Below are 14,171 nucleotides of genomic sequence, written 5' to 3' on the forward strand. Positions count from 1 at the left end.
AAACTAAGATGGACTAGGAAGAAAGACCTGGTGATCTTTTGAAAATCAGGCAATTAAAACCCTATAGATCACAGGCGTCTGCCGAAACCTGTTCAGCATCATAACCACCAGGTAAATCTCTGGACAGTTGGGTGGTGGCTGCACATGCGGTGCATTGACTGGCCGGGAATCGGACTCAGGTCTCCCACATGGGAGGGAAGAATTCTACCACTCGACCACCACTGTCTCAGTAAGGTAGTATTGTAGTTTATTAGTCCCAACATTCAGTAAATCTTCATATTTGATAAGCGTCTAGTGGACAACCTTTATTTATATTAAAATTGAAGATCTGGATTTATGTGTCATTTGCCCCCACGGAAGTCCAGTGTGTAGCTCTAGAAGAGAAAGGTTACTCCTGGGGGCGCGGGTGTGTGTGTGTGTTCATATTAAACTTGTCCTGCCGCTAGTCTGGGTGACGCAGGGTAAGGATAATAGCTCTAGCTCCTCCTACTACCAGATTTATACCATGTCCATTTTCACCTTCCTTCTACACAGAGATACTCAGTGTTACTACACGAATAGAGAGTACCATCTGTGTTGTAGTCAATTAAGTGATTAACCTGATATAAAAAAAAAAACCTGATATATATAGTGCCGTAAGGTCGCTACGAGTCAGAATCAACTCGGCAGCAACAGGTTTGTTTTTTTGGTTTCATATATAGTGCTTTGGGGTCGGTACTAAAGAATGATGAAGAACTTTGGCTTTCTGGTCAGGAGAACATATACACTCTCCTTTATAGTGTGATGTGTCAGAAAACAGCTTTTTAAAAAGTTACAAACCTTTTGATAATACAAGGCAAAAACTCTCGCTAGTAACACCCTGGGGAAATACTGCTAGGTGTGGTGCAGAACTATCCTGTTTGCATAGGTCTTTATTCCTTCAGTGGCATCTCAGTGACTTGTCTCTTCTAAAGGTTGCTTGCTATTAGTATCAACATATCAAAACAAATAGAGTTGCATGATGTGCTTCTGGGCTTGAGAGTTTCTGAAAACATAAAATAACCATTATGATTTATAAATGCTGTCATTTCTTCATTTTATCTTGAGAATATAACACGTAAAACCTGCTGTTAAAAGTCCTGCCTTTATTGGGATCAAATCGACAACAGCAGCTGGAAAGATGAGATGGAACCTTAGGGGGCAGTGAGTTTATGTTAAGGGGGGAGGAAAAGCTTAGAAAAGGAGGGTTAGGATGGATGCACACCCAGAAGAATATAACCAGTATCACTGAAGTGTACACGCAGAAACTGTTGAATTGGTGTATGTTTTGCTGTGTATACTCTCAACAACAACAAAATAAATAAATTTTTTTAAAAGTCCTGCCTTTTTTTTTTTTTTTTTTTTTTAGTAATTATCAGGCCCAACTAGTAAATTTTAGTAGCTTGAATTCAAATCCAGAAAAAGTGCAATACTTCCTTTATTACTCTCAAAGTATTATTTTAATGATATGTTCTGGGCAGTACTTCATTTTCAAGTATTTGAAAGCTATCTGCTACCTACTTTGAACTTTCCAAATGTAAATGAATTTGACTGCAAAAATAATTGGAATGCTAATTATACAGCGCCACCTCCTGGTAGTGTAGGCCATAACATTGATAAATAAACAGCATTTTCTAATACTGTACCATGGTTCAAACATTTTTTATCTCAATAGGAACATAATTGAAGTTAATGCAATAATTGTTCTGAGTAATATTTCTATAGAACAGTGTTTATTTTAAAAAGTCATAGTATTTTCCCTTTTTGGGTAGTTCTTTTGATCTTCCTTGCAAAAGTAAATTTAAAAACGATTTTTTATATATAAATTCTATACAATTGATACATTTCTATTAAAACTTGACAGTAGGTCCTTATCAGAACTTTGAGACCCTCATTCTGTTACAACTGTTGAGTTTTGATCTAGTAAGCAGGTTTCATTTTCTTAAGGTTCCAACATGACCAAATCGTCAGTTCTGTCAGGAGAAAAAATAGAATTTTTCTTAAACGTTTTTAAGTTCTTAAAAAATACTAGGTACTTAGGTGTGTATGTGTTCCACCATGCATCTGTTAGTTTGTCGTACCGTGGTGGCTTGCGTGTCACTGTGATACTGGAAGCTTTGCCAGTGGTATTTCAAACACCAGCAGGGTCACCCTTGGTGGACAGGTTTCAGTGGAGCTTCCAGACTAAGACAGACTAGGAAGAAGGACCTGACGGTCTACTTCTGAAAAAATTGGCTAGTGAAAACCTTATGAATAGCAGCAAAACATTGTCTGATATAGTGCTGGAAAATGAGTTGCTCAGAAGGCATGCAAAATAGGGAAAGCTGGACAGTGAATAAGGAAGACCAAAGAAGAATTGACACCTTTGAATTATGATGTTGGTGAAGAATACTGACTGCCAGAAGAAAAACAAATCTGTCTTGGAAAAAGTACAGTGAGAATGCTCCTTAGAAGTGAGATGGTAAGACTTTGTCTCATGTGCTTTAGACATGTTGTCAGGAGAGATGAGTCCCTGGAGAACGACATCATGCTTGATAAAGTAGAGGGACAGTGAAAAAGAGGAAGGCCCTCAACGAGATGAATTGACACAGTGGCTGCAGCAGTGGGCTGAAGCATAACGATTGTGAGGATGGTGCAGGACCAGGCAGTGTTTCACTCTGTTGTACATAGGGTTGCTATTTGTCGGAACCGACTCAACAGTACCTAACAACAACATAACAATAATGTGTGTATGAGTATAAATATGTGTATATACCCATATGGTATTGTTAAATACAAAAAAATACAAAGTAGAAAACAAACTGGCCCCTAATTCTACCAACCAGATAACCCTGTTGACATTGAATTAAAACAAAAAAAGTCAAATAAGGTGTTACAAGAAAACTAAAAGCAATCCATGACTAAGATAACCACTGTTCACTATGAGTTTATTGCCTATATTTGTAGAAGAAAAAGAAGGAAAAAAAACCTGGCATGAACTGGCATTTGCATGCTTAACCAACTTGATCGAGATTCCTCAATTTTTTGAGCCCGGTTGGCATAGTGGTTATGTGCTTGGCTGCTAACGAAAAGGTCAGTGGTTCAAACTCACCAGCCACTCCGTGGGAGAAAGATGTGGCAGTCTACTTCTGCAAAGATTTACAGCCTTGGAAACCCTCTAGGGCAGTTCTACTCTGTCTAATAGAGGTGCTATGAGTCGTAATCTACTCAAAGGCCATGGGTTTGGGTTTAGTATATGAAAAATGTAACTTCAGAAACTGCAACCAGCCGTGCTTTTCCAACCCCTCTTTACCACTGGGGAGTAAGTGCCCTTAAGGACTCTCGTGAATAACTTGTTCTCAGTGCTTGTTTCATAACTTTCAGCCACTTTTAAAGTGATTAAAACTATCTCATTCTGGTTATTAAAACATGATCTCTTCATAATTATTTAAAGTCCTCCCCTCCCCTCACCACAGGCTTGAGGTAGAAGTGGGGGAGGGGTAAATTATTTTCTCTTTCGCACATACCTTTGCTTTGGCTGGGAGAACTGTCTTCAACTGGTGGTAGCAGCTATGAGATTTTTGTTTCCTTGTTTGTTTTTGTAAATATTAGTGTTCTCCATACGTTAGCGGTGGAGGCTGTATACTCAGTTATAACCTTGCCGCTGCGTGTGTTACAACGAAAGCAAGCAGTGGACCAAATTCTGCCAAATGTACAAACGTTTATTAGCAAGAACACACGCACACAACCAAATATAAATACCCCATTGTTACAGCTCAGAGAAAGCTGCATTGTCCTCAGGCACTTCTTTGCCCTTGTTCATCAAAGGACAGTAGAGCCTCTACCATCCCCCAACCTACCACCCATCTTGAACCATGCCAATAAAAAGCCACTTTCTGTCATTTCTTACCCAATTAACAAATCCTCTGGCATAGATTTCCAGAAGGTTATTTGAAGTGATAAATCCTCTGGATGTTGATCTTGGTTGTTGTTGTTAGGTGCCTTTCATTCAGTTCCAACTCATAACAACCCTGTGTATAACAGAAGGAAACACTGCCTGGTCCTGTGTCATCCTCATAATCATTGCTATGTTTGAGCCCATTGTTGTACCACTGTGTCAATCCATCTCCTTAGGGTCTTCCACCAATACCATAATTCAAAGGCATCAATTCTTCAGTCTTATTCATTGTCCAGTTTTTGCAAGCATGTGAGGCAATCGAAAATACCATGGCTTAGGTCAGGTGTACCTTAGTCCTCAAAGTGACATCCTGGTTAGAATATTTCAGATATGACTAGTGACCCCAGAGGTATGATTTCTGATACTTCAAATCTAATTATTCTTGAAAAAAAAAAAAAATTTTTTTTTTTTTATAGACTAAGCTTAGGTGACATACTACACTCATAGGCACAGCACACTATTTATACTTAACTGTTTTCAAAGTAAATTTCCACACAGCCAACAAATGAAAGAATTTTAAAATTGGAAGGGGCCATTTATTTTATAGAGGAGAAGTTTAAAGTACAGAAGTTAAGTAGCATATTCAGTGTCATAAGCTACCTGTTGCAAAGCAGTTATATGGTAAGGTTAATCTCTAATTAATACGCTTTTCCAGAAATTCCCTGGCTCTTTCATCATACTTTTCTGGTACACTAATATAATAACATCAAGTTCACCAGAAATTAAATTGTTTAACAACTTAAATGGGATCACATCGGAATTTATAGCTGATTCAGAGGAGAACTGTGATGGGCTTTCAGAATTTCTTCAGATAAAAAAATCGAAACCAGCAAGGACATTTTCCCTATTTGCTGCCAAAAAAAAGTTTGTTGTCAGAATTCAGACTATCAAATATGGTCCCTTTCCTGAGCTCTTCTCTCTCTGCTATCTCCCCCTACTTGCCAGTCCCCTGGGGCTTCCCTTTTTGGGCCTCCAGCAAGAAAGCTTTTGTTACCCTACTCTGCCCCATGAGTGTGCCTGCATCTGGGGCCAAGTGATGGGGAGAGCAGAGAGAGTGAAAAAGCAGTGGGGATTCCACCACAGCTCCTCTATCTGTAAGGAAGGTATCCTTCCCTCAGAGGTTTGGCTCCTGTGTCTCTCCTTGCCACTGCTTCTGCTGCCACCATAAAATTGCTTGGGCTGAGGGGCATGAAAGGATGGAAAAAAAAAGGAAAATAAAAATGGGGAGTTGTCCCCACTCTCTGACCTTAGGAGTTGCCTTTCCTGTTCTTCCTCCAAGTAGAACCAGAGGGCTTTTTCTGGTGGCTCTTCTCTGTTTGGGGCAGTGCTGAGCTCAGGCCAGGACATACCAGAGGGGAAAATACAATAAATTCACCACTGGTTTGGTGGTTCTTCAATCCTGGTCTTCTTTCCCAGTCTACCTGCTACTACAGTGAAACCTCTGAGAGCCAAACTCACTGGGACTGCCTTGTTTCTCCAGGTCTCGCAAGTTTTCTGCCTTTGACAGGGTGCAGTCTTACCACTTTTCTGTTTCTCATTTCAGTGGAAAATACTTGAGTTTTTCTTTTCTGACAGCTTTCGCCTTATATAGGTTCCCGCTTTCCCAAGTTGTACTGTATTTACTTTTCAGAGTCCTCAAACAGCTGCTCATGCCTTCTGTCTGTTTCAAAGCTGCATTTAGTGAGTGAGTTGGGGTGGAATGTGCTTACTGCATCTCACCTGGAACCAGAATTAAAAACTTTTTTTGAGAAGCTGAACTGAATTCGTCAGTAAAACCCACTGCTGTCGAGTCGATTCCAACTCATAGCGACCCTGTAGGACAGGGTAGAACTGCCCCATAGAGTTTCCAAGGAACACCTGGCAGATTTGAACTGCCAACCTGTTGGTTAGCCGCCATAGCACTTAACCACTATGCTACCAGGGCTTCCTGAATCCATCAATAGAGAGCTAATAAATTATAGCACTATCCTATCAATAGAATACTGTGCGACCATTATAAAGAATGAGACTATTCTGTGTGTACTGAAATAGAGTGATTGTCAAGATACATTGTTAAACAGCAAGGTGGAGAACATTTGGGGGAATTTATAAATGTGTACACTTATGCTTAGGAGTCCCTGGGTGGTGCAAACAGTTAACACACTAGGCCATTAATCAAAACGTCGAAGGTTCCAGTCCATCTAGAGGCACTTTGGAAGAAAGACCTGGTGGTCTACTTCCAACAGATCAGCCACTGAAATCCCTGTAAGCACAGTTCTAGACATGCGTGGGGTCACCGTGAGTCAGAATCAACTTGACGACAAGTGTGTATTTTAGGTATGTGTATATGTATGCTTATATGTACATAAAGTAATTCTAGGAATTTACAAGCAATTGGTAACCATGGTTGTTTCTGAAGAGAAGAAATGGAAGGCTGGGAGACTAAGGAGGCAGAGAGACTGACTAATATGTTTGGTACCATTTGTGTGATAGACCAGGCTACTGTACAGATATTCAAATAAGCCTGGTAACACATAAGAAATAAACCAAGGAAGGTGACAGTGGGTGAAGGAAGCATTTCATTTTATGGAAACTGATGACCCTTTGAGTGTTGGCATAGCCCTTTCTTCAGACTAAATGCTGTTATAGCCAGCAGTTCTTGGCCTCTCTAGCCAGGATCGCTAACGTAGTATGGGGCATGCGTCCGTGAGGAACTGAGGAGGCATCAGATAACCTCAGCCATTCACTTGTATTCTTTCAGTCTTCGAATTTCTTGTTTGTCAGCTGCATTGTGAACTTCATAAATTTAGTTGAGAGCTGATTTTTGAAGCCTAACTACCCTTTTAGTTTGGATCAGCCCACTTAATCAGAAAAATATATATGTGTTTGTGTATATGTGTGTTTTAAGATGTATACCACTCAGATCCCTTTCAGATTATCTTAGGCATGTATTTTGTATTCCAGGCTGATTCACCTAAATAAGATTGATCCCCATGTCCCGAATGAAATGCTGTACGGACGAATGGGCTACATCTATGCGCTTCTTTTCGTGAATAAGCACTTTGAAGAGGAAAAGATTCCCCAGAGCCACATTCAGCAGGTACCAGGGTTTTGTGGGGTTTTTAGGAGCCTTTTTAAGATCCCACTTACTTACTTCTGCTTACACTATTGTTTTTGTTTGCCCAGTTAGCACATCCCAAGTAGCGGGAAAGCGTATCTTGCCTTCAAAAAGTTAGGCGTGATCAGAGAACCAGCAGTTGCACCCTGAGCGCTGTTGGACACACTGTAGACAGTGAGTCTGAGTAAGAACTCCAGCCTGCTCCATCTGAGAGCTTATAGACCCTTTCAGAAGAAAAAGAGGGCCCGGTTTCTCCTCCTAGATACAGAACACCCTTTCCTGCCTGAAGGAATGATCCTCTCCTTCGACAGGTGGAGAGTTCAGAATGGATCACGACTTCCCTCTTTTGGGGAGAATGCAGTTGCGCCCACTTCCCTAAGTGCAGAATTAAACGGCCATTTCGTGGCTGTAAGCCAGTGTCTGATTCACCACGTTCCCCTCAGCGAAAAGCTCTCGGCCTCCACCGGGAAGGCTTTTATTCTCATTCTCTCATTATTTGGGTCGGTTTCTCACTGTAGATTTGTGAAACGGTTTTAACCTCTGGAGAAAGCCTGGCTAGAAAGAGAAACTTCACAGCAAAGACTCCACTGATGTACGAATGGTACCAGGAATATTATGTGGGGGCTGCTCATGGCCTAGCAGGAATTTATTACTTCCTGATGCAGGTAAGAGGTGATGATGGTGAGACTTTAAGTTGTGCTTTCTGAGTAGACTGTCTTGGTTAAGAAGAGAAGTGCTCTGGCTCTGTTTTGTTATTCCTCGACCCCTGCATCACTCTCCTTGTAGTAACCATCCTAGATAAACAAAAGTAATACTTCCCAGTGTGTATTTTAAAGTTTGTAAACATAAAGGGCACTGTGCTTTGAGATGACATTTAATTTGTAGCTGACCACACTTAACTACCTTGTGGCATTTGTGCAGACTAAAAGTATTTTGTTGTAGAATTCTGCAGGAAGTGCCTCCTGCTCTTCTCTTCTCTCTCAGCAGATGTCTTGAGTTGAGAATATTATTCCTCATTATAAGGCACAGCCCACTGAAACATAGGCCAGCAGTAAAAACAATATCAATAGAAAACAAATGAGCACACGTTGCCTCAGGCCAGCTTAGAGAGCAAAGCTAAGGGGCCTTCATTGGATTTTGTGTAACTTACCTGAAAAGTAGCCGAATCTGCTGTGCCCAACAGTTCTTAGGATCTGGTACTCCTGGGAGACATCTGCCAAAGTTGAGTAGACTAAGGACACATAGAATTTACTGCAACAAGCGTAGCTTTTGGGGAGGGGGGAGGCAGTCAGAAGAGAACTTCTCATGAGTGAATCATTTTAATGAGCTTAATAATCTCTCTTTAAGGATTCATGGCAAGAAAAAAAATTTAATGGCAGCAGAGGTACTCCTGGCCCCACAGTATGACATAAAGAAAAGTCTTTAATATGTTCAATATGGGTGCTTGGGTATACACTACTATCATCTGGTTTAGTAACTGGCTATAAAAATACAGAGTCAATGTCTTACCTGCCCGCTACCATAAACAATGACAGTGAAACTGAAAAACTCAAGGTTATTATTGCTTTCGAGTGCAAAGTCACACTTAGGTGTTAGTGTAAGAGACCAACTGTTACATTCATTCTGCACTTCTCAATTAGAAGTTTTATAATTAGGGTGTTTTACCATTTAGACTTAAATTTCTTCCATTTTCCAGCACATTCCTTCAGTGTCTCATTTCGATAAGTAAATGTAGACTCCTCAGTGTTCAAGAAAGAAGAGTTTGCCTTTTAAAGTTGCAGGGTGAGCTGGAGTCACACGTGTCAGTGGCTGAGCACCTCGTTGACCTTGCATTGAAACAGACCATCAGGAGGCATCTTGCCCTGCAGCTTTTTGTTAGCTGTAATAAAGAATCTGAAAACCCAAGTATTGATTTTTCCATTTGCAGCTTATTGCCTATTTGAAATAATTTAATTTTCAGTCCTGAAAGTCTATTATAGTAGGCACCTGTGTGTCAGTGTAAAACAAAACAGTGTTTTTGGCCATGTTGGATAATTCCTGCAAGTTTGAGGAGAATCCACTCATCCTACTCTGATTTTTAAACTGAGTTGAACAGTATTCTTTGGGTAAAGTTGAATCTATATGTCTCCTAGAGAACTAGGGGACATGCCATATCTGTGGAAATTGTGTCATCAATATCTCTTAGTTCCCTGCCACCTCCGCCTCCTGCCTCTGTTTCATACCACTGCCGACCCCTCACTGTGTTCTTCCATTGGAAACATCACCTACACTGCTCTAGATGGAATAATGAAAGTCATGCTTGGTTTGTGTCCGGCTTTGTGGTATTTGAAACATGCTTTCAGTATTGAAACCTTAGGAAAGTTCCGTTTACACTCAGATTCTCAAGCATTGACCCATGAAAATCAGTCTATGTAGGTAGATAAAAACAAATATTGAAAAATGATATAATACATAATAATACATCAGCAGGCCCCAAGAGTTGGCTGAGCTGAATTTTAATTTGATCCATTATTTGAAACCACAAAATGAAATCACAAAACATGGAACTAAAACATCCAGTAGGTGAAAGAAATCGGATGGAACCCAGAAGCTCTTAATGACTTCCAGTTCTTCTTGGTCATGCTTTATTTCTAGTTCAAAACTCAACCCTGAGGCCTAAGAAGGTCTCTTTGCTTCAGCAGAACCAATAACCCTTTCTCATTTGTAGCCAAGCCTTCAAGTGAACCAAGCGAAGTTACATGGTTTGGTCAAGCCCAGCGTAGACTATGTCTGCCAGCTGAAATTCCCTTCCGGCAATTACCCTCCATGTGTGGGCGATAATCGAGATCTGCTTGTCCATTGGTGCCATGGTGCCCCTGGAGTAATCTACATGCTTATCCAGGCCTATAAGGTACTATGCATTTCCTCATTTTAGAAATAGATTGGAACACATAATAAAATTTTATAATTTAAAATTAGTCATCTGTGTAATTCTTAAAGGAGCAATAAATAAATCACCTGTTGGACCTAAGATCACTTTGGTAAATGGATTATAATGCATTTTTACAGTATTCGTCCATAAGCAGGCAATATTTCATGGAATAGATTGTTTCATTGACTTCAGAGTAGCCAAGGTTGTAACATCAGAGGCAGAGCCAAGATAACATTTTTAAATATGCCAAAAGCTCTATTAAAAATAGAAAGAAATAAACCAAACTTTTGGTGCCATAAATGCCAAATCTAAAAATTACAAATTTGCATATTATAAATAGACACTGGCATCAGATAACCGAAATAAACTTATATTCGAACTCTACATCTTAGAAAGTTGGAAATAATAGGAACACTTTCAAAAACTAAGGAAGCAGCTATTTGTTCTGATCATACTATCAAACTCATTAATTCCAGCAGATACTGTAATAAAAGTAAAACTGCCTTATTCTACTTTTAAAGACACTTAGTATTAATACTTAGGTATTAAAAATGTCTACTCAAGAGAGTATCTGTCAAGTCTTTGATCAAGATTTCCAAAAACAAACCAAACCCACTGCCATCGAGTCAATTCCGACTCATAGCGACTGTATAGACAGAGTAGAACTGCCCCATAGAGTTTCCAAGGAGCACCTGGTGGATTTGAACTGCCAACCTTTTGGTTAGCAGCCGTAGCCCTTAACCACTACACCACCAGGGTTAGGAGTCAGCAGAAGATTGTAAAGGTTTGTCTCTATTTTTCTGACAAAGTGTAGTTTACAGTCAATTTGCATATAAATACATGACAGTTTCTTCTCCAGTGTGTAAAGAAACTTCCTAGTAGTGAAGGACATCATTGTTACTAAAAAAGATAGCATGTCTTCTTTGGAGAGTGACTGATGATAACAAGTTGGCAGTTAAATAATGCAACTTTATCAATAACACCTGCATACACAAACACACACAGTTTGTAGACTATACAGACAAGGCCATGCCCAGTTATTTAAAAAAAAAAAAAAAAGCAAATATAGTGAATTTAGTCATTTGTTACCACCACTATAATACATCTTTCTATCACTAAAATCCTCACCCTCTCTTGGCAAGCCACCTTACTCTATCCACCCCTTCCTTACCGCCCTCTTTTCCTTTTTACCTGTCAGGAAAGAATGTTAGTAGAACTTTCTTTTATATCCCTTATAATAAAACTGAATGTCCCTTACCCCCTGCAGGTGTTCAAAGAGGAACGGTATCTCCGTGACGCCTACCAGTGTGCGGACGTGATCTGGCAGTATGGGTTGCTGAAGAAAGGATATGGACTGTGCCATGGCACCGCGGGGAATGCCTATGCCTTCCTGACCCTATACAACCTCACACAGGATATGAAGTACCTGTATAGGGCCTGTAAGGTAGGCTTCAGAGCTGCCAAAGAGAAGTCTTCTCTTCCCAGGAGGTTGTACAAAGGGCTTCACTTAATCTGGCTTAATTAATTTATTTTTTAAACCAGTACTTAAAAAAACTTTCAAAAGCCTTTAAATTGAATTAGCTTTTTATTTTTAAATGACATAATTCTACCCAACAGCAGTTATGGAGAAAAAAAAAAAAAGACATAGGATAGTTTTGTTCCTTCTGTCTCTTTGATAACCTTGCAGATGGGTGGCCCAAGTAGCTCATTAAATTCCTCCTTTGCTGCATATTCTCCCTCAGGCTACACATTTTTCTGCATTTATCCTTAACAATTTTCGGCTTTTCAGAGTAATTCTTAGGGAGAGTCTCTATGACTTTTGGAAGGGTCTGGAAGAAATCACTGCAGTAATTTAACTTGGCCTCCTTTTCAGTTTGCTGAGTGGTGCTTAGATTATGGAGAACATGGATGTAGAACACCGGACACCCCCTTCTCCCTCTTTGAAGGTATTCCTCACACATTACTTATTTGCCTTATGATGTTAGTATCTACTTGTCTACTTGGTATTTAATGTACTTGCATTTGAATTTTACCAGCAAATTAATTTTATAGCCATTTCTTAAGCTACTTCTTTATTTCCTAATAAGTCAATATTAAAAATTAATTAGCAGCTGAACTACCACAGACCTAACTAGGAGTCATAATGGTGACTACCATTTATGCAGCCAGGCACATGCTGAGCACTTTGCTGACACTGCTGTTAATCAACTTAGCAAAAACATGTAGGCATTATTACCCCAGCTTCACAGAGGTCGAGACCGAAGGCAGAGGTAAATGGCCCTTGGTGAAAGAGCTCACATATGGTAATGACAGGACGGTGACTTGAACATGTCTGGTTCTACTCTGCCTGCAGTTCAACAGCAACATACATAAATACAGACAGACTCCTAGTTCATTTAAATCATTGCCATTAATATTGTTGATGCTGAAAAAAATGGAGCCATCCTATTTGGTGTAATAAGTTTCTGCCTCTTTCCCTTTCTTCAGGAATGGCTGGAACAATCTATTTCCTGTCTGACCTGCTCGTCCCCATGAAAGCCAAGTTCCCTGCATTTGAGCTATGAAAGGAAAGCATGCACCCCGTAATTCACTGCATGACCCTCTCTGTGTATTCAAACCTGGGCTATGTGCTTTCATTGCTTTTCACTGAAACATAGAGTTAAACTGTGTACTTGATTAATATTTTTCTGAATGTGACATTAGTTCAGTTCCTTCCTTGTCCTTACCATTGGCTTTTATTCGAATGTACCCAAGGAAATATTTTCCCTTTAGTTGCTTTATTCCTAAAGGGAGAGTGGGTGGTATGTAGAATATTTGGAGGGCATATACATACATGTCTGTCAGAACTTGGAGGAATTCTTATTTAAGCTTATCAATATGACAGTCTGTTACTAGTCTAAGAATTTTTAGAAGAAACTAAATGTAGTTAACGATAAATATATGAATCTTACTGGATATTGGCCTCCACCTCTTCTCTTTGTTTTCCTCCCAAGAGGAGGTCAGATGGCTTTATGACTGCCTTTCTCTAAGTGGTTGATTATGAAATGGGACAAAAATAGAATTTTATGCTTCCAGGAGAAAAATTGCATGAGTTGCACACCGGTCTGGGACCTAACTACCATTTTTCAATTCACGTGGCTACTTAGACTTGAGAGAAAATACTTTCAAATGTGCCCCTTTGTGTTGGTGGTCAATAATGCATCATGGCTCCGTAAGCCAGCATTTTTATCAAAGACTTCTAAAATGCGATGATTGTCTTCAAAATTCTGATCTGAAGGTTGGTTCACGCTAAGCTGATGATAACAACAGATTCGTGCTTTCTCTAAAATAATCTAGTACATTTTGGAAGTATTTATTTAAATTTGTTTGTTTTCGGTGTTAGTTTGAGATCAGGAAGCAAGTTTTATGTCTGAATATTTTGTGACCTAGGACTTGAGTCCACCAGTCCACCTGACTTAAACCTTGATTTGTTGTTTTACTTACTTTGCAATGACTATGCTTTAGTGCTGACTATTAGCTAAAAGCCATATTTTCTTTCGTATGAATTTATGTAAATGTTGGTCTTTTCACTAAATAAGTACAGCACTCTACTTTTGTTTAAAACAAAAAATTCAGGGGAAAATGATCTGTAGCCAATACCTTGAATAAGAACATTAAGCTTTTGATAGAAATGCTATTTATTTAGAAGGTATTATCCAGTGATGTGTTTGAAACAAATAGCTTCTATATCTTTGCATATCTTAGGCTTAACATTTCATCAGTCTCTGAGACCTCAGAATCTGGAATTTATATGGTAGATGAAAACCCCTGGTGCTTCAAATTCTGTACAAATGTTTTGACTCAGCAGCTCCTCCTCCTCCCACTGCTGCCTTTCCAGGCCTATTTTATCTCTTCTTATGTGTTGACTGATTTAAGAGCACTTTGCGGCTTTTAAAAAAAAAAAAAAACAGGGTTTAAGAATTTTAAATGTGCCTATTTTCACAGCTCTCTTGGTCACAAAAACATGCTGTTTTTATTGGAACTTTGAACCAAATCCCCACGGCATGTATGCTGGTTCCTGTGGTTAACAGCCCTCTATTATTTTCCATTTAGCACCAAAATAGCTAATATTATTGGAAGTTGTCTGACCTTTTAAAGGCTCCTGACAGTGGGATCTAAAAATCAGCCCGCTGCTCAATTCCTAGGATTAACTTTTTCCTTCTGTTACT

General features: G+C 39.5%; 1 protein-coding gene across 2 annotated transcripts in view; it reads left to right on the top strand.

Annotated features, from left to right (window-relative positions):
- The window catches only part of LANCL1 (LanC like glutathione S-transferase 1), a 41,481-nt gene extending 27,567 nt beyond the window's left edge, over positions 1 to 13,914 (top strand). For both annotated transcript variants that reach the window (XM_010602189.3, XM_003406085.4), the window contains exons 5-10: positions 6,899 to 7,034; positions 7,571 to 7,717; positions 9,760 to 9,942; positions 11,231 to 11,407; positions 11,837 to 11,909; positions 12,451 to 13,914. In XM_010602189.3, coding sequence (XP_010600491.1) covers positions 6,899 to 7,034; positions 7,571 to 7,717; positions 9,760 to 9,942; positions 11,231 to 11,407; positions 11,837 to 11,909; positions 12,451 to 12,527 — 793 coding nt within the window. In that variant the 3' untranslated portion in view covers positions 12,528 to 13,914. The remainder of the gene's footprint in view (positions 1 to 6,898; positions 7,035 to 7,570; positions 7,718 to 9,759; positions 9,943 to 11,230; positions 11,408 to 11,836; positions 11,910 to 12,450) is intronic.
- Positions 13,915 to 14,171: the final 257 nt, after the last annotated feature.

Source organism: Loxodonta africana, chromosome 6 (assembly GCF_030014295.1).
Source record: "Loxodonta africana isolate mLoxAfr1 chromosome 6, mLoxAfr1.hap2, whole genome shotgun sequence".
In the NCBI taxonomy this organism is placed as follows: Eukaryota; Metazoa; Chordata; class Mammalia; order Proboscidea; family Elephantidae; genus Loxodonta; species Loxodonta africana.